Below are 27,860 nucleotides of genomic sequence, written 5' to 3'. Positions count from 1 at the left end.
AGATGAGTGAGTGCCTTCTGTGACGCCTCACTTTCTTGAAAGATTTCAATTTTTATTCCATCAATTCCTGGTGTCTTGTTCTTTGCCAATTCTTTCAATGCACCTTGGACTTCCTCCTTCAGTATCATTGGTTCTTGATCATATGCTACCTCTTGAAATGGTTGAACATCAACCATGCCCTTTTGATACTGTGACTCTGTGTATTCCTTCCATCTTCTCTTGATGCTTTCTGCATCATTCAATAATTTGCCCAGAGAATCTTTCAGTAATGAAAGCCGAGGCTTCCATTTTCTCTTCAATTCCCCCAGCTTGAGAAATACTGAGCGTGTTCTTCCTTTTTGGTTTTCTGACTCCAGATATTTGCACATTTTTTGTAATATTTGGCTTTATCTTCTCGAGCTGATCTTTGAAATTTTCTGTTAAACTCTTGGATCTCCTCATTTCTTCCATTGGCTTTAGCATCTCTACGACAGAGAGCAAGTTTCACTGTCTTTTCTGACATCCATTTTTACCTTTTCCTTCTTTCTTGTCTTCTTAATGACTGTTTGCTTTCTTCATATATGATGTTCTTGAGGTCATCCCTCAACTCTTCTGGTGTTCAGTCTTTAGAGTTTACTGTATCAAATCTGTTCTTCAGATGATCTCTAAATTCAGGTGGGATATATTCAAGGTCATATTTTGGGTCTTGTGGGCTTGCTTTCATTTCTTCAGCTTCAGTTTGAATTTGCATGTAATTGATGGTCTGTTCCACATTCTGCCCCTGGCATTATTTTGACTGATCATATGGAGTTTTTCCATCATCTCTTTCTGCAGATGTAGTCAATTTGTTTTCTGTGTATTCCATCTGGTGAGATCCATGTGTATAGTCTTCTCTTATGCTGTGTAAAGAAGGTATTTGAAATGAACAAATCATTGATTTTGCAGAATTCTATCGTGCATTCTCCAGCATTATTTCTATCACCAAGGCCATATTTTCCAACTACTGGTCCTTCCTCTTTGCTCCCAACCTTTGCATTCCAATCACCAGTAATGATCAATACATGTTCATTGCATATTTGATTGATTTCATATTGAAAAAGTTGGAAGAATTCTTCTATTTCATCTTCACTGGCTTTAGTGGTTAGTGTGTAAATTTGAATAATAGTGGTATTAACTGGTCTTCCTGGTAGGCATATGGATATTATCCTATCACAGACAGCGTTGTACCTCATGACTGATCTGGATATGCTTTTTTTTTTTACAATGAATGCAACACCATTCTTCTTCAATTTGTCATTTCCTGCATAGTAAACCATGTGGTCATCAGATTCAAAATGGCCAGTACCTGTCCATTTCAGCTCACTAATGCCTAACATGTGGATGTTTATGCATTCTATTTTATTTTTGACAACTTCCAATTTTCCCAGATCCATACTTCGTACATTCCATATTCTGATTTTCAATGGATGTTTACACCTGTTTCTCTTCATTTTGAGTTGTGCCCCATCAGCAAATGAAGGTCCCGCGGGCTTTTCTCCCACAGACTTTACTCCTTTTGCATCATCACTGTCAACTCTACTTTGAGGAGGCAGCTCCTTCCCCAGTCGCATTTTGAGTGATTTCCAACCTGAGGGGCTCATTTTCTGGCTCTATATTTGACAGGTTTCTCTGCTGTTCATAAGGTTTCCAGTGACTAAATATTCGGAAGTAGTTCGTCACTCTGTCTTCCTAGTCTATCTTAGTCTGGAAGCTCACTGAAACCTGTCCACCATGGGTGACCCTGCTGGTATTTAAAATACCTGTGGCATAGCTTCCAGAATCACAGCAACCCACAAGCCACCACAATACAACAAACTGACCGATGGGTGGTGGTATGAGTTCATGCATAACAACAATTATGAGGATGGTACAGGACTGGGCAGTGTTTCATTCTATTGTGCATTGGGTCACTATTAATTGGAACTGATTTAACAGTATCTAACAGCAACAAAGAAAGTAAGATCCACAAATTTTTCAGATTTGTTTTTCTTTTTGATGTTCTCAGTGACACTAAGACATTATGAAATAAAAGTATGAGTATACTTTGAGTATACCAGTAAAAGAAACTGGTCTGATAAATTTTATAGCAGTAGTTGTTGTTAAGTACCATTGAGTTGGTTCCAACCCATAGCAACCCTGTATAGGGTTTCTGAGAAACAACTGATGAGCTTGAACCGAGGACTTTGCGGTTCAAACCGACCTTGCAGTCCAGATCATTAACCCACAGCGCCACAACAGTAATTAACAGTTTAGGTTGGCAGAGGTAAATCTCAAATTTCTGAAAACCAGAAGGTACTATTCTTTTGCCATTCTTGTTGGCAGAAGTTGTTTTAGGAAAGAAAATATTTTTTTTTAAAGTTAATGTTAATAAGAAAAACTTGATCCAAAAGAAAACAGTAATCTAGAGTTGTTATAATTCCAGAATATAAACATGATCTGAATCTGAAGTATGATCTCCAAATGCATTACTTTGCTACTTGCATTTGATAAGCTTCAGTTCTCTATAAGGAACCAACCTCCTCTTGTAGATATAGTTACTGCTTATAGAAAAGTGTCAGAGCTTAGCAAAGCTAGAAATAGACTAAGTGCAAAGGTATTTATAGGTAATGTTTTGCTTTAGGTTTTACACACTGTGAAACTCAAGATTTTCTGTGCCATTTCTCTGCCATTTTAATTAGATTCATCGTGTTTTAGATCACCTGGTTTAATACTTATCAGCAATAATACTGAAATCTACATACCCACAAAATAATATCATTCAACTCTCTGTCTTTACAAATTAGGAAACTCAGCTCAAGAAAAGTTAAATAACTTTGGGTTATTTACAGGAGACAAGTTGACATTTGGACATCCAATATATTTCTGTGTCCAATGTGCCGTTCCAGGGTCCTGGGTGTGGTACTGTAGGATAAGCACTGGACTGCTAACCAAAAGATTGGCAGTTCAAACCCACCAGCCACTCCTCAGAAACTCTATTCAGGGGCTCTTTGAGTCAGAACCAACTTGATGGCACTTAACAACAACAACAAATATGCCATTCATTCTTTTCTTATTTGTAAAACATTTGCCTCATATCTACAATCTCAAAATGGGGTAAAAATTAAGTAAATGATGCTCTCACCTTGATGCTTGGAGTGCAGAAAACACTTGCATTTTATTGACCTGATTGTATGTTATATGATTATATTTTAAAGTGTATCCACATTTGGTGACCGTTAGGCAATTAATGATTTATTAAGCCCCAGACAAGTCTGTCAACCTTGTTCAAATTCACCACTTTTCCAAACACCTGGAAGAAACACCAAAATCTTTGAACAGTGACCTATTGGACACAAAGCCTAAGCCTGTGGTTTATTTATTCTTATTTATTTTCTTTTTCATTCTAGGAACATGAGTTCTGCTGGTCCTGATGGGAGGAAAGTGATGAGAAGGTGTGATGGGCTGATTGACTCCTTGGTCCATTATGTCAGAGGGACCATCGCAGATTACCAACCAGACGACAAAGTAATTCCAAAGTTAAAGATCTCACATACCGAGTTCACTATTTTGTCTTACTAAGACAGCATATAGTAGCTGTGTGGGTTTAAATTTGGTCACTGACATATTTACTGAATTCAAAATTTCCCATACTGCATCAAAATATTAAAATCTATCTTGTTCCATTTTTCTATTTTCCAGACCCAGAATTTCAGCTGTCTAATTATTTTATCTAGATATTGAAAGGAGGCCAGATTCTACATGTTTAGGAATGAATTTAGACTCATCTCTTGCCCCTTCCTCAAACTTGCTCTTCTCTGTATAGCCAACCCTTCTTAATAATTGTTGCTATCCACTAAATGAAAGTAGATATCTGAGTAATCTTGGATGGCTTCTCCTTTCTCACATATCCACTGGGTAGCAATTCATTCATATTCTACTTCTGAAATGTCTTTTAGTTCATCACTGCTCCATGGTGTTACTGCTGCTGTCCTTCTGTATGAACCTTTCATACTAATTATCACAATAAACTACTAATTGGTTTCTGAAAGCATGTCTTCTCCTAATCTCTCCCTCCACTTAAGTACTAAGTATGTCTCTAAAACATAAGGTCATTCTGTATACACTCTCTAAAAAGTAAACTAGACTTCACTGTTACAAAAGGAAAATCAGCCCCTACTCCTTAGCATTGTGTTCATGAGTATTCATGATCTTGGCTTAGCCTTTCTAGCCAAACTTATTCCACTCTCCGCAAGCCCCCACAGTTCAAGCGCATCGAATTCCAACCCGTAAACCCTGTAAGATCAAAGGCTTAGTACATAGTGTGACATCACACTTGCGAAAAGATTACCTGTATGTATTTAATCAACATTCATATCCTTCTCCCCCAGGCCACAGAAAACTCTGTATGCGTTCTTCATAATCTCTCCTACCAGCTGGAGGCAGAGCTCCCAGAGAAGTATTCTCAGAGTATCTATATTCAAAACCGGAATATCCAGACTGACAACAACAAAAGTATTGGGTGTTTTGGCAGTCGAAGCAGGAAAGTGAAAGAGGTATATTGGAAGGATTTTGAGAGAGACTGTGCGTGTGTGCGTGTGTGTTTGTGTGTGCACGTGTACGTACCCACATACGTGCATTTCTGAGTACTTAGAATATGTCAGGCACTATTTTAAATGCTTTAAATTCTTACATCAACTCTATGAACTATCTCTTAATAATACCATCATTTATTGATGAGAAAACAGTGGTACAGAAAAGTTGCTTATTTGGTCCCAAAATAAGTCAGCAAATAAGTGTTGTTGTTGTTGTTAAGTGTCATTAAGTCAGTTCCAACACTGTATAGGGTTGTGACCTGTATAGAGTTTCTGAGGAGCAGCTGGTATGCTTGAACTGTCGACTTTGTGGTTCAAACCGACTTTGCAATCCAGCCAGCACATTAACCCACAGCATCATACAAAGTTATAATATTAGTTCATGGGCAATCCAACTCCATGTTTTCATTTTCAACCATTAAACCATACTACTAGATGTCCTATCAATTAGGAAATAAGCTTAATGTCACATACAATAGTATATACCTTGACAATAAAATTATAGGCTTTGACATTAAAAGCAGCCTTGCTCAACATTTGCCTGAGGACAAAGTTGAGAAGGGATGGGAAGGTGGGGAGAAAGGAGATAGTAACCACAGTAAGGTGGGATAACTGTCATTGCATGGAGGGAACTACAGTCATTGAGATGAAACAAAGTGTATGATTTGTGAAACATAAAACTGATGATCTTGTCTGTAAACCTTCACTCAATTCACAATAAAAAGTTTTTTTAAAAAAAAACACAAAAATCAACAGCCTTGTTAATGAGCTTTAGACATTCTGAAAACACTTTGGCTGTTCTAAAAGTAAACCATATATGAAAGAGTGCATATTTGTTTCCAAACTGGCATGGAAACTGAAAGAATGTGACCTTCCCTCCTACTTCTCTGAGTATCAGGGTATTCATGAACTCAGAGAACAACTGGTAAATTTAGAACACTGATGCTATCCCGAACAACTTCACAAGAGTCTGAGGGAACAGACCTGTTTTTCTTATCTTCATGGTGGTTGTGACTAATTTAGCTTTTAGCTTAACAGCAGGCTGAAATGATTCTAGAATAGCCTATGCTTAATTCTCTGAGCTCTTTCTCACTGTGAAATATAAAATGGAGAGGGAGAGAGAGCTGTTAGGAGACATAATCACCATGGGCTAAAAGTGAAGTGATTAGAACTCATACATACTTTTTATTTTATTTCAAGGGGCTCTTGTTCTGCATATTATTAGTCTTTGTAGACAAGGTAGTATTTCTTGTCTCTTGGGTGGGTTATGGAATTGTTGGCATCATTTGAGGCCCATTAACTTTGGATTCCATTGTATGTGTGGTTAGCAATTGCAGGACATGCCTATGCCAGAGGAAAAGAGTAACCCCAAGGGAGTGGAGTGGCTGTGGCACTCCATCGTGATAAGGATGTATCTGTCCTTGATCGCCAAGAGTGTCCGAAACTACACACAGGAAGCCTCTTTGGGAGCACTCCAGAATCTCACAGCAGGAAGTGGACCAGTAAGTATCATGCTTATTTTTGTACTTTTTAAAATAATAACACTGTCAACGTACCTCTAGAAGTTCCAGATATAAAATAGTTAAGAGCAAAAGTTTACTCAAGACAGGTCTCATAAATTGCCAGACAATGTTTCAGCTTCTAGGACCTTCAGCCTCTGCTCTGTAAAACCAAGCCAGACTGGGAGTGGAACCCTCATATAATGCTGTAGTTTTTTTGTGTTGTTGTTTTTTTTTTTTTTTTTTGCAAATAGCGCACCCACGTAAGTAACATGCACACATACAAAAGTAGGAGAAATAATGAAACTGTAAAAGTTCTCACATAATAGACACATGCATACAACATGCATGTCTACTGGCATTTCTGGAAGTGAATTTTGGCCTTGTTCATGAGCATTCACTGTAGGATAAGCACTGAACTGCTAATCACACTAATTGCAAAGTCTACAGTTCAAATCCACCATCTGCTCTCGGATATACCATACAGGGTCACTATAAATTGGTACCAACTCAATGGCACACAAGAACAACATGTTCATTCGATAGTTCATTCAATAGTCTGAAAATGTTACTTTTGATCAAATTTTTATAATAAAGGTATGCGCCATGGTCAAGAAGTCATGGGTCAAGTTTGGTAATACTCTGGTAATCAGGGAAAAAAAAATCACTGAAACTGCATTTGCTCTGGGGCAGTTTGCAGCCAGGCCTGAGAGCAGTAGTGTTCCTTGTAGCCAGCCTGCACCGCACCCAGTGACTTAGCACAGGAGACAGGCAAAGGATAAGGCAGGGGATTGTGTACAGAGCTGTCATAGCCAGAGCATAGGAGGATAGGTGGGTGGGGCCCATGGTGCCAGTCCCACAGGAAACTAGGCTTGCAGGGTGGTGTGGGAGTGGCATGAACTACCCAAGGCCTGTGGGGAAGCCTTCAGGCAGCCAGTCAAACCTGTCTCTTCAGAACAGGGAACTCTAAACCGCTCTATCTGTGAGTCTCATACCTGCCCTGCAGCATCCACACAGACGAGAGATAGAAATAACCCAGGCATGGCAGCCAGCTGGCCAGTGAGGCCGAATGTCATGGCTGTGGAACACCTGCCTCACCTGCCTGAGTGGCCTCTCCAACCCCAGGTGCACAGACCCACACACCTCCTGGACAGAGACTGGCTGCTCTGGTGGGGGCTGTTTCCAGGTATCTTAATACTACGTAAGAATACAGCCAAGTTTTCATCTCTTTGGTTTTCACCAAAATACATTTGTACACAAAGAAGTGAGGATCTACCAGCCACTCCTCCAAAACCCTGTACAGGATCACTTTGACTTAGAACCAACTCAGTGGTGCTAAACAACAAGGTCAGGCAGAAGCTGAAGAAGATTAAAACAAGTCCATGAGAGCCAAATTATGGCATTAAGTATATCCCAACCTGAATTTAGAGACCATCTCAAGAACAGATTTGATGCATTAGACAGTAATGACTGAAGTCCAGAGAAGTTTGGGGATGACATCAAGAACATCATACATGAAGAATACAGAAGATCATTAGAAAGACAGAAAAGAAAGAAAAAACAAAGTAGATGTCAGAAGAGACTTTGAAACTTGCTCCTGAACATAGGGTAGCTAAATTGAATGGAAGAAGTAATGCAGTGTAAGAGCTGAACGTAAAATTTCAAAGGGCAGCTCAAGAAGATAAAATATTACAATGAAATGTGAAAGGACCTGGAATTAAAAAACCAAAAAAGAAGAACATGCTCAGCATTTTTTAAGCTGAAAGACTGAAGAAAAAAAAAAATCAACTCTTGAGTTGTAATATCAAAGAATTATATGAGAAAAATATTGAATGATGCAGGAAGCTTCAAAAGAAAATGGAAGGAGTATGCAGAGTCAGTGTGTCAGAAAGAATTGGTTGATATTCAGTCATTTGAGGAGGTAGCATTTAATCAAGAATCGATGGTATTGAAAGAAGAAGTCCAAGCTGCACTGAAGGCATTAGCAAAATATAAGGCTGTAGGAATTGTCAGAATACCAATTTAAATGTTTCAACAAACTGATACAGTACTTGAGACTCTAACTAGTCTGTGCCAAAAAAATTTGAAAGACAGGTACCTGGCCAACTGACCGAAGGAGAGCTATATTTGTGTCAGTTCCAAAGAAAGGTGACCCAACAGAATGCGGAAATTACCTAACAATAGCATTAATATAAACATTCGAGGACTTGGAATGAGGGATATCATTACTGACGTCAAGCGGATCTTGTCTGAAAGCAGAGAATGCCAGAAAGATGTTTACTTGGCTTTTATTAACTATGCAAAGGCATTCAGCTGCTTGGATCATAACAAACTATGGATAGCATTGTAAAGAATGGAAATTCCATAGCACTTAATTGTGCTCATGTAGAACCTCCATATAGAATAAGAAGCAGTCATTCAAACAGAACAAGGGGAAACTAAATGATTTAAAATCAGGAAAGGTGTGCATCAGGGTTGTATCGTTTCACTATACTTATTAAATCTATATGCTGAGCAAATAATAGAAGAAGCTGTACTATAAGAAGAAGAACATGCCGTCAGGATTGACGGAAGGCTCATTAACACTTTGAGATATGCAGATGACACCACCTCGCTTGCAGAAAGTGAAGAGGACTTGAGGCATTTGCTAATGAAACCCAAAGAATATAACCTTCAGTGTGGATTACAGTTCAATGTAAAGAAAACAAAAATCCTCACAACTGGACCAATAAAGCTAGATCGTGGTAAGCAGAGAAAAGATTGTCAATGATTTCATTTTATTGGGATCACCAATTAATACTCATGGAAGCAATAATAAATCACATAACCTATTATTGCATTGGGCATATCTGCTTCAAAAGACCTCTTTAGAGTATTAAAGAACAAAGATGTTACTCATGGCAATCCCATGCACAACAGAAGGAAACACTACCCAATCCTATACCATCTTACAATCATTGCTATATTTGAGCCCATAGTTGCAGCCACTGTGTCCGTCCATCTCACTGGGGGTCTTACTCTTTTTTGCTGATCCTCTACTTTACCAGGAGTCCTGGTATGGTGCTGCAGGATAAGCACTAGGCTGATAAAGCACAAGGTCACCAGTTCAAACCCACCAGCCATTCCTCAGAAACCCTATACAGGATTGCTATGAGTTGGAACTGACTTGACAGCTCTTAACAACAGTAACTACTTTACCAAAGAGGATGTCCTTCTCCTAAGTACTGGTCCCTCCTGACAGCATGTCCAAAGTAAGGAAGATTCAAGTCTCACTATCCTTATTTGTAAGGAACACTTTGGCTATATTTCTTTCAAAATAGATTTGTTCATTCTTCTGACAGTCCATTGTTGTTAAGTGCTATCAAGTATATTTGATATTTTTCACCAATGCATCAATTCTGCTTCACTCTTTCTTATTCATTGTCCAGCTTTCACGTGTACATGAGGTGATTGAAAATACCTGGCTTTGGTCAGGTGCACCTTGGTCCTCAAGGTAACATTAACTTTTGAACGTTTTAAAGAGATCTTTGCAGCAAATTTGCTCAATGTAAGACATTGTTTTATTTCTTAACCACTGCTTCCATTGGGCACTGATTGGGGATTGGAGTAAGGTAGCCTCTGTTGTTAAAGTGTTGTCAAGTCGGTTTTGACTCATAGCGATCCTGTGTAGGGTTTCCACCACTAAGCTGTAAAGGCAGGGAGACTGATCCTACTCTAGAACCTTCATAGGGAATGCAACTCTGCTGGAACCTTGATCTTTTTCCTTTAACGCCCTATACAGACTTCAGACCTCCAGAACTGTAAGATAATAAATTTATGTTGTTTAGAACCATTGAGTTTGAGCTAATTGATTAGGACAACAATGTAACACCCTGTGTACAACAGAATGAAACACTGTCTAGTCCTGTGCCATTCTCACAACTGTTATGTTTGAGCCTGTTGCTCTCTAGTTGTTGTTGTTGTTGTTGTTGTTGTCAAGTTCCAGGGAGTTGTTCTGACTCATAGCAACTCTGTATAGGGTCTCCAAGTGGGTTTAAATCACTTCACATGCCAGTGCTTATCTTACAGCACTGCACCGCAAATTAGCACATTAAAGGTTAAAAGCAGTTGACATAAACTATTTTAAAGCTCCTAAAACACATTAAAAGCACTTAATCTAATATCCATTTGGAAAAAAAAGGAGGTTAACCTCTAGCCTTAAACCTTACTCCAAAATGAATTCTAACTGGGTTGAGATTTGAATGTAGAAAGTAAAATAATTAAGTTTCTAAATAATTACATCAAAGAATATCTGAATTATCTGGGAGAAAGATTTCTTGAAAACGTACACTAAAAGCACTAGCCACAGAATAGATATTTCATAAACTGGATTACATTAAACTTAAGAATTTATGCTATCAAAAGACATTCTTAAGAGAGCAATAAAAGTGGTAAACGAACCAGAGCGTGCAAGAGATGTTTACAACACATAAAACTAACAAATGCTTGTATACAGAAAATATAGGAGGCTAATCAATTTGAAAATAAAAAAGATAGACACTTCTCAGAATAAATAGAGAAATGACCAGTAACATTTGAAAAAGGGTTCAACCTCAACAATAATTAAAGCAATCTGAATTAGAAGTGTTACTTACAAAACAGTGGACCAACTAATGAACAGTCATTCTCAGATAGTTCCCTGAACTGGAGTACAAAATCTCCGTCAGATCTGTTTATTTTCCTTACAGCAAACTCTAAAGACTGTCCCAATTCTGACTCTCCTATTTCCTTCATTGAATCTGAATGAATAAAGCTTTGCTGTACTTTCTTCTAACTTAGCAAATGTCATCTGAGGGCCCAGACTTCTAGACTGAGTGTTTTCAATTATAATTTTTATAAATTAACATCAAACCTCTTTATTAACACAGCTGAACTTATTTAAAAGCATGGTAGATACATAGTGGTACAGTGAGTTACTTAATATGGTCCTGTTCACCACAGTGTGTGTGACTTACACATAGTGATTTGGTGTTGTTAAGTTCTGTGTTCTGACTCATAGTGACCCTGTATAGGGTTTCTGAGGAGCAACTGGTGGGTTTGAACCACAGACTTTGCAGTTAATAGTCCAGTGCTTATCCTACAGCACCACACAAGGACACCCACACCTTGATTGAGTGGCCGTGCAGATAAGGTCTAGGGAACCTGGGGTGATTGGGGTTATGTGACAGCTGTGTTAGGCCATGGTTCCCAGTACTGTGTGGCTATCCTCCGTTTTGTGATCTGATGTAATTATCCTCCTTTGTATGTGTTAGAAATATGGACCACTATGCATTAATGATAGGAACTTTGGTGGCACGGTGGGTTAAGTTTTGGGCTGCTAACTGAAAGGTTGGTGGTTTGAATACACAAGCTTCTCTGTGGAGGGAAGTCTACGACGATAAAGGTTTACAGCCTCAGAAACCCTATGATCCTGTTCTGCCTTATAGGGTTGCTATGAGTTGAATGACTTAATGACAGTGTGTTGTTGTTGTTGTTGTTGTCAGGTGCCATCGAGTCGGAACCGACAGTGTGTAGTAAGTATGTTTTCATGAGGCAGTATTAGGTTATGTTAATGAAAGTTTAGTCATGTTCATTATATGAATGAAGCAGGATTAGGGTAGGATGTCCTCAAGTCACTAGCCTTACTTACTTAATTCACCAACCTTGTTTGAGTCAAACCTTTTATCTTACAAGATATAGAGTGAGAAGCAAGCAAGGAGGAGGAAGTGACTACCACCAAGAAAGAAGAACCACAAGGGAAGGGCATCTTTTAGCCCCATATCCCTATACTGAGAACCTTCTAGGCCCAGGAAACAGAGAGAGAGTTGTAACCCTAGAGATGTCAATAAACAGTGGCTGAGAAACAGCAGCAGCTGAGGCAACAGAACCAGGAGACTGGCAGGAGATGATGCAATGGGCTTTCCAGCCAATGGTGTAAGAGAAGCAGGAGTCTTCTTGCCAGAATAGGGAGCCTAAAGGCACCTGAAGGCAGAGCTAGGCTTGTTGACCTAGAGTGAGAAAGCTGAGCACCTTTGGACCAAGATTTACTGGTGGGGTGGAGTGCCCCTGGGCACTTATCAGCAGAGCTAAAAGGCCAGCCGGCCAGAGGGCCCTACCTTCAGGCATGGCTGAGTTGAGGTTGTCGTAACCAAAGAACTGTGTATGCTAGTTCATTCCAGATCCTGAACTGTAACATGTTGTTGTTGTTGTGTGCCGTGGAATCGGTTCCAACTCATAGTGACCCTGTACAGGGTTTCCAAGGCTATAAATCTTTATGGGAGCAGAACGCCTCATCTTTCTCCCGTGGAACAGCTGGTAGTTTCGAAATGCTGACCTTGAAGTTCACAGCCTGATTCGTAACCATGTTATTTCCCTAATAATCCCATTCCATAATTGTGAGTATTATCTGTGAGTTCTGTGTAGCCACTGCAATGAATGATCAAACCTAATGGAGAAACCGAGTGCCTTATGAGATGTAGTTTGCCTCAGGATTGATAAAAAGGTTGGAGCCAAGTTTGTCTGACATCTGCTTAGTAGACGTTAGCCTTGGGCTGATGCTGCTTATGGTGATTTTTCTCCTTGTGAGGTTTAAGGAGGTCAGAAACCCCCAACGTGCCATTCTTATATAAAACAAGACTTAAAATTCAAATATTTTCAAAGAAAAAACTTATTAAGAAATAAGTATCTTTTGACTTTTTAATTCATCCTGATCCCTCATGTTGTCAAACAACCTTCTGGGATGATAGTAAATACTCAGGGTAACTTGATAATCTATTCATATAGTTAAGTTCAATAAACAATGGTATTGAATGTACCATGTGTTAGGTACCGTATAAGGTGCTAAGAGGCAAAAATGGGTACGATATGCTTCCTCCTTTTAAGGTGCTTACAAATAAGTAAGAGAGGTAAGAGGTTTAGTATCATTGTTGTTGTTGTTGTTAAGTGCCGTCGAGTCGATTCAGACTCATAGCAACCCTGTACAGGGTCTCCAAGGCTGTAAATCTTGACGGGAGTAGAAAGCCTCATCTTTCTCCCACGAAGCGGCTGGTAGTTTCAAACTGCTGACCTTAAGGTTTGCAGCCCTATTTGTAACCATTATGCTACCAGAGCTCCAAGAGGTTTAGTATAGATAAGCCTAAAAAATTAGGGAGGAGTAGTAAAGGCCAAGGGAAATAAAGAAAGAATTTGCCAGGCTATCAATGGTTATTTGTGCCACATCAAGAGGTTTGCTTATCATTCTGAAGGCAAAGGGAGTCATTAAAGGGGTTAAACCAGGAAAAGAGCACAATCAGATAAAGTTTTAGAAGACTTAACCTAGCAACAGTCTGTCAGTCTGTGTAAGCAAGGCAAGATCACATCCAAGCAAACTAGTTTGGAGGATATTAGAGATAAGAAAGAGAAAAGGGCCTAAACTATGGTGATGGGCAAAAAGAGAGTTTATGTCTTACTGAGTAACACTAACTGATGAGATGGAGAAAGTGAGGAAGATAGACATTAAGATGATTCCAAAATCTCTGGTATATAAATTTAATGCATTATTATAAAGTAGGAAGATTAGAATGCCTCTGGCACTGTGGGTTAATGCAAAGTCAGTTTGAATTGCAAGGTCAGCAGTTCAAGCTCACCATCTTCTCCTCGGAAACCCTATACAGGGTCGCTATGGGTCGGAACTCACTCGATGACACTTAACAACAACAATTAATGAAGAAGGGATTCATTGGAAGGAGAGAAGATTTAGTATTCTTTATGTTGAAAGTGATCTTAATGATAATGATGTTTAGTAACTCTATGGACATACTGTCTGGGAACACAGTGAAAATCAGAAATTCTGTCATGGAATTCTCAGCTTGCATGCAAGAGTCCTGGTTAGAGTCTCAGCAAGTGTGTTTCATGACTAGCCACTACCCTTGTATCGGTCAGTGATGGTTAATGATGCTAAACAATTTTCAACAGCTTCCAAAGTAAGATGAACTAAGAACAAAGTCCTAGTAACCCACTTTTGAAAACCTATCAATTAAAACCCTGTGGATCACAATGGTCTGATCAGTAACCAATCATAAGAATGGTTCGAGACTGGGCATCACTTTGTTCAGTTGTGCATGGGGTCACCGTGAACCAAAGACCAACTCATTGACAACTAAGAACAAAAATCAGAAGTAAAAATATAAATTTTAAGGCATTAACATATGTATCATAGGTGAAACTAAAGGAATGAAATAAGATCACCCAAAGAGAATGTGTATGACAAGAACAAAAGAGGCTGTCAGCAGAACCGTAGAGAACACCAGTATTTAGTAGTTGGCAAAAGAGGTAATGTCTAGAAAGGAACCACCAAAAAGATAAAGGAAAAACTAGGATAGCGTGGTATTAAAGAAGACATGTTGTTGTTAACTGCCATTGAGTTGGTTCCAACTCATAGCAAACCTGTATAGGTTCTCCAAGGAGCAGCTGTTGTGCTTGAACCACCAACCTTGCAGTTCACATCAAATTTGCAATCCAGTGCATTAACCCACAGTACCACACCAGGACTCCAAAGAAGACATAGGAAAAAAAAATTATAAGAAGGATAGTATAGTCAAGAAAAAGTCAAGCAATGTAAAAAACGAAATGTCTTTTGCCTTCAGCAAAAGAAAAACAACTATGGCTGGAGCAATTTGAGTAGGATTGTTTGAGGGAGCCAGATAAAAGTGGATTGGTTCTCCAAAATACATAAAAAACTACAACTTGACATTAAAAAAGACAACACAATCAAAATATGAGCAGAAGACTTGAAAAAACACTTCACCAAAGAGAATATCCAAGTGGCCAATAAGCACATGAAAAGGTACTCAATATCAATAGCCTTTTTGTTGTTAGGTACCATGGAGCTAATTTTTATTCATAACAACCCTATATAGCAAAGTAGAATTTCCCATAGGGTTTTCTAGGCTGTATCTTAAAAATATAATGCTGTGATAGGACAATATCCATACTTCTATAAGGAAGACCAGTTAATACCACTATTCTTCGCATTTGTAAACCAACCACTAAAGCCAGTGATGAAAAAAACTGAAGAATTCCACTAATTTCTTCAGTCCGAAATTGATTTAATATGAAATCAAGATGTCATTCATAATTCTGGTGATTGGAATGCAAACATTGGAAAAATATGGTCTTGGTGATAGAAACAATGCTGGAAATTCCATAGTAGGATTTTGCAAGACCAATGACTTATTCATTGCAAATACCTTTTTAAAACAGTATTAAAGACAACTATACATATGGACCTTACCATATGACATACACAGAAATCAAATTGACTATATCTATGGGAACAGACCATAGAAAAACTCCATGTCATCAGCCAAAACAAGACCAGGGGCAGAATGTGGAACGACCATCAGTTATTCATGTGCAAGTTCAGGTTGAAGCTGAAGGAAATTAAAAAACACATCCACAAAAGCCAAAATTTGACCTTGAGCATATCCCACCTGAATTTAGAAACCTCAAGAAAATATTTGATGCATTAGACACTAATGATCGTGGGATGACATCAACAGTATCATACAGGAAGAAAACAAAAGGTCATTAAGCATTAAGAAGACAAGAAAGAAGGAAAAGACTAAAATGGATGTCAGAAGAGACTTTGAAACTTACTATCTAACATAGAGACGCTAAAACAATGGAAGATGAGTAAGTAAATGAGCTCAACAGAAAATTTCAAAGGGCAGCTTGAGAAGAAAAGTCAAGTATTATAATAAAACATGAAAAGACCTGAAGTTAGAAAATCACAAAGGAAAACATGCTCAGTATTTCTCAAGCTGAGGGAGCTAAAAAACAAATAAATAAATAAATAAAATAAGCCTTGGCTTTAGATACTGAAGGATTGTTTCTATGGATAAAATATTGAATGATGTAGGAAGCATCAAAAGAAGGTAGAAGGAATATAGAGAGTCACTGTACGAAAAGAAATGGTCTTTAGAGTATCTAGTCACCCTATACTGCTCAGTAAGACTCTGTAATGATTTGAATTTCACATCGTAGAGTTTAAAAAGAACAAGATGACTAACATCACTAGAGATCCTAGGGGAGACTGGAGACCATAAATTTGCAGAAATATACATCTAGCAACATTTGGTTGTCAAGTATCAATTCAAAGAAGTCAAAAAGTTAAAAGAACCCAATATTGCAGTCTTGATGACTGGATGCAGAATAAACTAGAATAGCATGAGGGATGAAAGATAGCAGTGAGCGTGATTATGTATGTAATTATTATAAGGAAAAAAGTTAAGACAGAAGAGAATCAAAAACTTGCTGTAAGAGGAATGAAGGTTGAGCTAACTGGACTAGAGTCCTTTTGGACTAAAGAAGTATGTTAGGAATAAGGGAGGGAGAGCAAGGAGAACAGCAATGTATGTTCAGAGGCTGATGTTGGAGTTTGGTTTCAGAGGCGAAGTATGATTCCCTGAACACAGGTTCTCTGTGACCATAGAAATCAGTGGCTCATGTGTGGAAGTGACAAAGGTCAGTAACTCTTAGGGGATTGTAGGAACTTTTTCTCACACAGCACCTAAGAACAACAACAACAGGAACTGAGAGGTAATCAGTTTGGTCATCTCCATGACTACTGGTAACATCTAATATTATAGAACTTGAAGTGGATGAGCCAGGTACCAAAGCCTCAAGTGAAAGGTCAAATAGGCCTTGAGATGACAAAGAAAATGTGATAGGGATGATTGAGCTGGATGGAAGTTAACTCAGAGGGGGACAGACTTTTTTACATATGAAGGAAGATATTATTGTCTAGAAGGACCATAGCATGAGAGGGGAGTACCAAACCAACCTTCTGATCAAGATAAAAGAGCTGCCTTTCTAGAGGGCTACAAGAGAAAGAATCTCCTGAGAGGCTATCAAATGCCTATAGGAATGTTCTATAAAGTAATTAAAAACAAAGTATCGTTTGTTTACATAGAACAGGCATTCTAAAGTCGTGGTTATGAAACTTTTTTAAATCAAGGGCATTTTGAACGTCTTAGTGTTATGGGCCTTTTCCATGAAGGAGTTGATTATAAATATAAAAATAGTTAAAGAGACTCTCTTGCCTCACCCTAAAGCCAATCCCTGGACTCTATTAAAAATCCTTAACAAGGTGGAGAAATGAAAGCAGGAGGACAATATTAGAAGGAGGAAAATAACACGCAGCATGGAGATGAGATGAAGAAGTTAAAACCCTGAAGAATGGCCAATCGTGGCAAGAAATTTGGGCATGATGGCCTCAGACTGGCTTTAAGTAAAACTTTATATAATAAAATTGTAGGCACAAGCTAAGGCCTTAGTATTTTTGAAGGTTTATTGATACTAGGAATGGTCTGATCAGTATTCAGACCTCTCGAAACAAGGCCAGACTAATTCCAAATAAGAGTTGCCTCTGTAGGATTAGCATTCAATCACAAGGTTGGTTTAAACCACAAGGTCAGCAGTTCAAACTCACCAGCCACTCCTCAGAAACCCTATACAGGGCTGCTATAAGTTGGAACCAACTCATGGCATTTAATAACACATAGCATCTGGTATACAGCACACAATGACAGATAACCTAATGAGCCATATATTTCTTACTTTAAAAGCCCTATATATTTTTTCAGAATAAACTGTTTGTATCCAACAATTAAATTAGAAACCTATTAAGAAAGCATTTTTAGACTGGTTTAATAACATCTTTAAATGGTTTTTAAAACCTCTGTTCAACCTTTAGTACAGGAAACTTAATATTGCTGTGAAATCAAATTCAATTACATTTATAGTACATGTCTTACAAAACAGATGCCAACTTCAGTAGCTCAGACAGTTGTCCAAAAGGAAAATGGCCTTCAACACGCCCGAAAGATGCTGCACATTGGTGACCCAAATGTGAAGAAAACTGCAGTGTCCCTGCTGAGGAATTTGTCTCGGAATCTTTCTCTGCAGAATGAAATCGGTAAGTTGGGAAAACATCTAAATGCAATATATCCCTATTGAAAATATGAAATACTTGTCCTTGGACTTTTTTCACGATGATACATTGAAAATGTGGATAAACAACAGATAACTAAGACTGACTTTTATACCTATCAAAGGTAGACCTTCTCTTGGATCTCTTAAAGGATTTTTTTTTTTAATATGTAGCTTTTTTTTAGTTAAATAATGTTTGATATGTTTTCATCCCTCAGTTATGCCATCCAATTGCCTTTTGAATCCACATAGTTGTCTTTAAGAGTCCTCTCTATATAGTCTGTTTAAGACCACTTTTCTAGAATGGTAGGAATATCCTAGCCTTAGAAACTTGGTAATGTATTGGGCTAGAAAAAAATGGATAGATAAGACAAGAAAGAGACAAAAAGGAGATGTCACTGACAATACCAGATCAAAGCATAAATAATTTTTAGCCTAATAGTCTTACTCTAGAATATTTTTAGTTGTTGTTGGTGGTGTTATTAAGTGCCATTGAGTTGGTTCCGACTCATAGCGACCATGTATAGGGTTTCCGAAGAGCAACTGGTGAATTTGAACCACTGACCTTGAAGTTCTAACCCACCTTGTGGTCTAGTGCGTTATTCCACAGAACCACACCAGGACTCCACATTATTAGGAAAAAATATATTATTGATAGAGTTATTAATTTTTCATTCATTTGTTTTATAACTAGAAGTACATGACAAATGGTAAATCAGTTGGAAACTATAAAATGAAATGATAGATAATATTAAAATTAAGCCTGCTTTCTAATGCTCCACAAATTAATTTCTAATGACTTGATTTTCAGTTTTTTATAAGCCAATTTTTGTTGGGTTTTTTTGATTAATTAGATTTTTGAAGTCTACGCATACACACACACTGTCAAGGATATTAGAGTCTGTTGTGGTTATGTTTTAGTAATGTTTTTTCCAAAGACAAGCAGCAGCGCAATAGTTGACAAAGCTGTTCCATATAATGACTTCCTCCTCATTGTAAATGGAGAGAAAGTCTGGAAAATGTTCAATGAACCTAAAAGAAACTTTGCCTCAGGCACTCTCAAAATTATGAAAGTGTTCACCCTATTGTCTTTTGTGGTCTTTTGTACTCTACTTCAATGCAGGTGTATTTTCCTTAGAATTTTTTTCTTCTCTTACATGAAATGTGCATTCCGCCCTTTAAAGCATTGCCAAGGAAAATAACTGCACTATACACATTACACACCTACCCCCAGGGCAAAAAGGCTGTTGGTCTTAGGCTCTACAGTACCTTTAACGATTGGGAGGTTATAGTTGTAACCACATAACTCACATAAGATGATTCAGCTGATAAAACTTCCCTTACTCTATGGACAACAGAGAGAAGTGGCAAGATAAATGCAATTTAAAATGCCAAGACTGGCTCTCTGTCAGATACAGTGCTCTAAGTGAAAAGTCATCTCTTGATTCAGGTAATTAATACAGGAATAAATGAAAATCATTTTGCTATGCTTGCTTTGTGCTTTTCATGAAGAATTCCTAGGCCAGGCAATATTTTTTATGTGCCTTCTAATAATAACTGACCTTCACCGAGAGTTTACTATGTGTGGTGGTGGTGGTGGTGGTGGTGTGCCATGGAGTCAGTTCTGACTCATAACGACCCTGTACAGGGTTTCTGAGGCTGTAAATCTTTACGGGAGCAGAAAACTTCATCTTTCTTCTGCAGAACAGCTGGTAGTTTCGAACTGCTGACTATGTGTAAGCTGTAGCAAATAATTCAAGAACCTGGACTAGATGCAGAAGAATGCAGCATCAGGATTGAAGGAAGATTCATTAGCAATCTACGATATGCAGATGACACAACCTTGCTTGCTGAAGAAGACTTGAAACTCTTGTTGATGAAGATCAAAGAATGCAGCCATCAGTATAGATTACAATTCAATGTAAAGAAAACAAAAATTCCCACAAATGGGCCAGTACATCATGATAAATGGAGAAAAGTTTGAAGCGGTCAAAGATTTCATTTTACTTGAATCCACAATCAATGCTCATGGAATCAGCATTCCAAAAATCAAACGATGTCTTGCACTGAGCAAATCTGCAAAAGATATCTTTAAAGTATTAAAGAGCAAAGATACAACTTTCACAACTAAGGTACACCTGACCTAAACCTTTTCAATAAAAATGTGAAAGTTGGACAATGAAGAAAGAAGACCACTGGAGAAGAATGGCTACATTTGAATTGTGGAGTTGGCAAAGAATGTTTATTAAAGGCACCAGGACTGCCAGAAGAACAAACAAATCTATTTAGGAAGTATAGCCAGAATGTTCCTCAGAGGCCAGGACACTTGGTCTTATGTACTTTTGATATATTATCAGAAGGGAGGGACATCATGCTTGTTAAAGTGGGTGGTCAGCAGAAAAGAAGAAGCCCTCTACCAACATGGACTGACACAGCTGCAGTGATGGGCTCAAGCATGACAACAGTTGTGAGGCTGGGGCAGGACCAGGCAGTGTTGTGTTCTGTTATAAATGTGGTTGTTGTTATGTGCCGCGGAGTGGCTTCCGACTCATAGTGACCCTGTACAGGGTTTCCGAGGCTGTAAATCTTTACAGGAGCAGAAAGCCTCATCTTTCTCCCATAGAGCAGCTGGTAGTTTCGAACTGCTGACTCTGAGGTTAGCAGCCTGATTTGTAACCACTACGCTACCAGAGGGGTCACTATAAATCAGAGCTGACTGGAAGGCACCTAGCAACACATCTACATGCAAGGTACTATGATAAAATTTACATGTGTTAGCTCATTAAATTTTTGTAAACAACCCTGCAAAGTAGGTACTATTACCTCATTTCAATATTTAGGAAATGTAGCAAAAGAAGTTAAGTAGCTTGCCAAGATCACAGAGCTATTAAATGACAGTGACTGAGCTGAAGTTGAAGATGTCTTGGTTCGAGGTTGAGTTCTGAGCTCATGACATTGTGCTATGAAACTCAAGTGACAGTTAAAGAAGTGTTGAGGCCTCTGAACAGAAATGTATCTTACTTGTCAGTCAGGTCCAGGTAGTATGGAAGGATGATGTATCACACAGTGCCACTATGGAATGCCTCTGTTTCTGGCCTTATGATCGATGTTGGGAATCCAGAGCTGAAAATGATAGTTGTCTTCAAGGAACCCATAGTCCTGTTAGAAGAAAGGCAGGCACACACACACAAAATGCAGTATCATGGAGAGAAGTGCAGTTCAGGGTGCCACATCACATAGATGAAGGAACAATAAAATTCATCTGTATTTGATGTAAACCTAAAATAAATACAGCACTGTAGTGAGTAACTTTAAGGAGCAACAGAAACATTTAAGGGAAGCCCAAAATAGTTAAAGAGGAAACAGATAAAAAGAAATACTCCAACTCATTGCGACCCAAAAGCAACAAAGTAGAACTACCCTATAGGTTTCCAAGGCTGTAACCTTTACAAAAGAAGACTTCCAGATCTCTCTCCCAGAGCAACAGGTGGGTTTGAACCCGGGAACTTCCTGTTAGCTGAGCTCTTAACCACTATGACACCAGGACTTCTTAAAAGAGAAAAACATAAATGAGAATTACAGTTTCACAAAATCAAGTACTAATTCACATTGCCCAAAATACATTATATACCAGAGGACAACTTAGAGTGAAACCATCGAATATTAATACCTCTCATTACTACCAAAAGGAGGGGTGGGGAGCCAAACTCAAACCCTGTTACAAAGAACATTTACACATATTGAAAAAGTAAGTTTAAAATAGTTTATCCTTTTCCAGTAATAATACTACTTGCATATTCAAGAAACTTTGGGAAGTACAGATAATTTTTTTAAGTATCTTTAGATCTCCATTAATCACACTGTAGAAAAACAACTCCTGTTAACATTTTAGTGTATTTCTGTTTCGGTTTTTGATGCGTATTTTCTTTTATAATATCATGTACTATTATATAACATTACAGTTGTTGTTGTTGTTGTGTGCCGTGGAGTTGGTGCCGACTCATAGCAACCCTGTACAGGGTTTCTGAGGCTGTAAATCTTTACGGGAGCAGAAAGCCTCATCTTTCTCCTGCGAAACGGCTGGTAGTTTCGAACTGCTGACCCTGAGGTTTGCAGCCCAATTCGTAACCACTATGCTACCAGAGCTCCTTACAGTAGTACATACTATAAAAGTAAAAAGTATACTAGTATATAATATTTGTTGTTGTTGTTAAGTGCCGTCAAGTCAGTTCCGACCCATAGCGACCCTGAACAGGGTTTCTGAGGCTGTAAATCTTTACGGGAGCAGAACGCCTCATCGTTCTCCCACGGAGCCGCTGGTAGTTTCAAACTGTTGTCCTTAAGGTTCACAGCCCTATTCGTAACCACTACGCTACCAGAGCTCCTAGTATATAATATTATACTAGTAAAATATATAATCAATATACTTGTTAGGTACTTTTGAGTCGGTACCGACTCATAATGACCTTATGCACAGCAGAACAAAACACTGCCCGAACCTGGGCTAATCAATATACTAGTATATGATATATTAAATAGTATTATAATATTAAATTAACATTGTATATAAGTGAAAATGATAAAAAGTTTAAATATTCTAATAAGAAATTAAGTCACCAAAATATGCTTGCAAAAGATTATTATGCATTCTAAAAATGTAACTCTGAAGTATGCATAATAATAAAATATTTGTTAATATTTTAAGCAGAAAAAATCAGTATAGTAGTCTATGCTATTATATATTACAGTAGTATATTAAATTAACACTATTATAATAGGATATAATATATACTAGTTTACTGATTTTTTTCTGCTTAAATATATTATTATACACTTTTTGAATGTATAATAATTCTTTGCAAGTATATTTTGGTGACTTATCTTACTAGAGTAATTAAACTTTTTATCATTTTCACTTATATACAATACTACCATAAAGATCTCTGTATAAAGCTCTTACAATATTTAAAATAGTGTGTTTAGGATGAATTCCAGAAGTGGAATTACTGAATAGAAGAATATAAACATTCATTTAAAGTCTATACATTTCTGTCAAATTGCTTTCTGAAAAGATGTTGCCACTGTAGTGAACAAAGTATCATACTTTTCATTTGTAGTAAAATATATACAAGATAAAATTTTGCATTTAAGTATACAATTCACTGATATTAATTCACAGTGTTGTGCAATTGTAACCACCATCTGTTACCAATATTTTCCATCACCCCAAACAGCAACTCTGTACCCATTAAGTAATAATCCCCTGTTGGCTCACTCTCTCCAGGCCCAAGTAACCTCTAATCTACTCTTTCTCTGTGAATTTGCCTATACTGGATCTTTTAAATGAGTGGTCTTCAAAAAGTTTGTGGAAAAAATCCATTATATTTTCATCCCCTTTTACCAAGAACTTTTGGATGTACATTCATAGAAGCGGGACCATACAATGTGTTTTGCTTTTGTTCCCAGCTTATTGCACTTACTGTAATGTTTTCAAGATTTATCCATATTGGATCATGTTTCAGAAGTTCATTTTTTCCTGTGGCTGAATAATATTGCAAGTATGTACTATGTTTTGTTTATTCATGAATCTTTTTGATGGACATCATACATATGTCCACCTTTTGACTATTGTGAATAATACTGCAATGAACATTGGTACACAAGTATCTCTTTGAATTCACTGCTTTCAGTTCTTTTGAGTATATACCTAGGAATGGAACTTTTATAAGGAAGTGCCAAATTGTTTTTCACAGCAGTTACACCATTTTACGTTCCCAGCAGCAGTGCAGAAGGACTCCAGATTCTCCACACCCTTGCCAATACTTGTTAATTTTGTCTTCTTTTGGAATAATAGCCACCCTAATGGGCTTTCTACTCCTGCATAAATTTACAGCCTTAAGAACCCTATACAACATGGTCCTATGAGTCAGAACCGCAACAGTGGGAGTAAAGTGGTAGAGAATCGTCTTTTTAAAAATCTGTATTTAACTTCATTAGCAAGGTTTTATCTATCTATCTATCTATCTATCTATCTATATAGATATATATATATCTATATAGATAGATAGATATAGATATAGATATATAATTTTTTTTTAATATTCTCTGCAGAACATGTGCTGGGATCTTGACATTAAGAGATATCATAATTTTAATCACGTATTCTATGTCTTTTATTTTATAGCCAAAGAAACACTACCTGATTTGGTTTCCATAATTCCTGACACAGTTCCAAGTACTGACCTGCTCACTGAAACTACAGCTTCTGCTTGTTACACACTGAATAATATAATCCAAAACAGTTACCAGAGTGCACGAGACCTTCTAAACACTGGGGGCCTCCAGAAAATTATGACCATCAGTGCAGGCGATACGTAAGTGTTTAGCATCTGCTCATCAGCTGCCTCACCTTTCTCCATCATTACTCCTAAGTGGCAAATAACCTGCTTGTGAATGGGCAGGCATTAAGCACCACAGGTAACAGGGCCAAAAACAAGATCTTAATGCATCATCTGATCCAGTCTGAATCATACAAGTCATTGTCTTCTAAAATATCGAGAGAAAATCAAACTTTATAACTTTTCTTGAGATCGCATTCCAGGTCTTTATTGTTCTAAGAAGTGAATTTGTTCCCTGGAAGCCATAGCTGTCATCTGCGGATGACAAATTATAGGCAAGTTGAGAGTCGTGTGGACAGGGAGTGCCCTATCCCTCACTTAGATCTGTGCAGCCAGCGTCTCACTAGGCAGCTTAGGAGAAACAGTGATAACACAGAAAGTGGCAAGTGACATAACAGGAAATTATTACTTTCTCAGTTTTCTCTACACCTTTTATTCTCTTTGGAGAACAAGTCTTATGCACATTAGTCATCTCACATTCCTGTTTCTGTGGTTTCAAAGTTTCTCCATTAAAAAAAAAAAAATTGACAAGAAAATACCTTGTGTAACCAGATTATTAATATTAGTGCATTTAGGGTGACAAGATTGAAAGGGGACATGAAAATTATCTTTTTAAACAACTCTGAATTGTTTGACTTGTTACTTTTGTAAACAACCAAAAAGAGAAAGAAATATTATAACCTGACGCTAATGAACTAATGAGTTGCAAAGCAAATGGACTTCTCTTGTAGTAGACAAACATGAGTGGCAAGAGTCAATGGTATCATGGAATGAGCACTCATCACCTCCACCACGAGCCTCCCAGATGAGGCGCCTTGTGCTTTGCAGCCCACGTATGGCAGGTCCCATAAAGAGGGAAGACCACATCCAGAGTCACGTGTTTAAAATGAGCACTAGTTAGAATGTCACTTTCTCCAAGCAGGACTAACTGTTCATCCTCCTTAGAGCGTGGCAGATATCAGAGACTCAGCTTTTGTGAAGAGAATGAATTATTGCTGCAAAACAGAAATGACTGGTCTAAGTTGTTGTTGTTCTTATGTCGGTTCCAACTCATAGCGACCCCATATAGTGTTTCCAAGGAGCTGCTGCTGTCTTTGAACAGCTGACCTTGTAGGTCACAGTTCAGTGCTGCAAAATTCTAAGCAGATCTCCATAAAATGATATGATATTGATTATTTGGGTAACCAAATGTTAGAAGCACAGGCAAACACATCATTACTTGTGGACATTGCTTATAGGAGCTCAGTAAAGGATGACAATGTGCAACTCTGTGATGTTTGTTGCGCCGAGACCACTTGTAAGCTAGTCCTCACGTGCCCTGTCTTTTAAAAAAAGTCTTCAGCAAGGATTTACCAGTTGCTTCCTTTCATAGTAACCCATGGTATATCTGACCTGTAATTTATGAGAGCTAGCTTATGGATCTAATTACTATTTACAATATTATATCTTTAAATTAATGAATTTCAAGTGCCAAACTAACTTATAAACAAACTTCATGAATATAGCACCCTTGCAATTTATGAAGTTTTCCCAAATTTTAATCTTACAGCGATTCTAGATTTATTTGCACTTTGGTTATTAGCAAGTAACTCTGAAAAGTTTATAAGGTACTAAAAAGTCAGTGAGGTGTTAATTTGACTTACCCTCTCTGCCAAGCTGGTTTGGAAGAAAAAGACTTTTAGCTAAAGAATGAACCAAGTCAACTGCCAAACATGCACTTCTCTTTACAGCTTTGTTACATGTTTCTAGATATAATATTGTGAGTAGAAAGTGGAGGGATGGGGGTTCTTTCTTTCTTTAAAAAAAAAAAATTAGCGATGTGCTACTTCAGGTGATAGAAGAAAGCCAAGAAAGCATTAGTTCTTAGCCAGAAAGTAGAAGTTTGGGATGCATTTAAAAGCAGAATATAAAAACCTAAATACAGTTTCAAATTCATTGGCAACGTGGATTTTGAGCAGGAGCAAGCTTTCTATTTGTTCTATATAAAAACATGGTCATTTAAAACCTATTTTAACACGTTCTCCAAAGAGAATGTATTTAAATAACTTATAAATATTACTTTATTCTTGCATTCATAGAGTCACTAAGTGTAAGAAGCAGATATCTTTTTCAGTTATACTTTGCTGCATTTAAGGAAAAAAATGGTATCTACAGATAAATATGAGGATTTGTAAGTTTCTAAAGATGCATTCCTTGTAAATATCAGGAACTTGCTCTGTAAACTACTTCCTAGCCCTGTGCTAGGAGTTTGGAAAGAGATTAAACACAGTCCCTGCCTATGAAGCTCACCATCTGATTCCCTTTTCATGGGGAGTGGTATGAGTTAGTGAGTGTCTGCTGAGCAGCAGCAGTTAAAGAAAATACACATAATGGCCCAGCCCTGTGTCCTGAAACCTCGAAGGGTCTCACTGATCTTTGTCTTCATTTCAGCTATTGCCCCAACAAAGCAAGTAAGGCAGCTTCTGTTCTGCTCTACTCTCTGTGGACACACACTGAACTCCACAATTCCTACAAGAAGGTAAGAGTGCTAAAAAGGAATGTGTTCTAGTTAACAAAGCCAGATAATAATAGCCTGGTTGACTTGACTTAGGTAAGAAATCATGGGGGGGGAGGGGTGGGGGGGGAAGGTGCGGCTCTCTTTTGTTTGCAAATGTTATTGTCTTTCACATTTCTATTTGCTTATTCCAAAGGCTCAATTTAAGAAGACTGATTTTGTCAACAGCCGGACTGCCAAAGCCTACCACTCCCTTAAAGACTGAAGGAAATGAAGAAGTATTCTCAGAAATGTCAGTCTCCCCATTCTCAGCTACAAAAAAAAAACAAAAACAAAAACAGCCCCATAGGAAATCACCTATTTTTCTACTACCCAGCGAAACTTGAAAAAAAAAAAAAAAAAAGCATGCCTGTTTCTATCTTTTTCTATTTCCATGGTCACCAGAATCCTGAAAACAAATGATCAGAATATACTTTTATTAGTCTTCCAGAAGACTTTGGCAAGCTAGCCACCAGTGAAAACAGGAAACAAGTTCTACTTTACCCTCAATGGAGAGTGGTGTTTGTTTTCAGGGCCTATAGTGAATGGCCCTCCTGGAACCAAAGTGTGAATTCACATGAAGTGGATGTTCATGGAGTAAATAAGGAAAGAGGCTTTGTGTCACTAGGATTTTAAAAGTTTGATTTACATTTATATTCCCTCTTTGATTTCCATGTTTTGTCACTCATGTGCACGTTGCTTCATCACTGGGCCACAAGTGTATTGTTCTACAGTGTGAAAACTATGGAAATAACTAAAGAGTTGCAAATATACAGGAGAAAATGTAATGGCAGAGTTATTGCTTATTTACTTTGTGTTTGTTCTTATCCTCTTGAATTTTTTTTAATCTGGT

General features: G+C 37.8%; 1 protein-coding gene across 1 annotated transcript in view; it reads left to right on the top strand.

The window, feature by feature from the left end:
• PKP2 (plakophilin 2) overlaps nt 1–27,493 on the top strand; it is a 121,987-nt gene extending 94,494 nt beyond the window's left edge. The window contains exons 7-14 of the mRNA XM_006874766.1: nt 3,405–3,522; nt 4,386–4,550; nt 5,918–6,091; nt 17,909–18,062; nt 24,261–24,450; nt 26,905–26,992; nt 27,165–27,260; nt 27,310–27,493. Of these exons, the coding sequence (XP_006874828.1) occupies nt 3,405–3,522; nt 4,386–4,550; nt 5,918–6,091; nt 17,909–18,062; nt 24,261–24,450; nt 26,905–26,992; nt 27,165–27,233 (958 nt within the window). The 3' untranslated portion in view covers nt 27,234–27,260; nt 27,310–27,493. The remainder of the gene's footprint in view (nt 1–3,404; nt 3,523–4,385; nt 4,551–5,917; nt 6,092–17,908; nt 18,063–24,260; nt 24,451–26,904; nt 26,993–27,164; nt 27,261–27,309) is intronic.
• Nucleotides 27,494–27,860: the final 367 nt, after the last annotated feature.

This window comes from Chrysochloris asiatica, unplaced genomic scaffold (assembly GCF_000296735.1).
Source record: "Chrysochloris asiatica unplaced genomic scaffold, ChrAsi1.0 scaffold00299, whole genome shotgun sequence".
Lineage (NCBI taxonomy): Eukaryota > Metazoa > Chordata > Mammalia > Afrosoricida > Chrysochloridae > Chrysochloris > Chrysochloris asiatica.
Note: the sequence above shows the minus strand (reverse complement) of the source record. Positions and strands in the feature narration are given on the sequence as shown.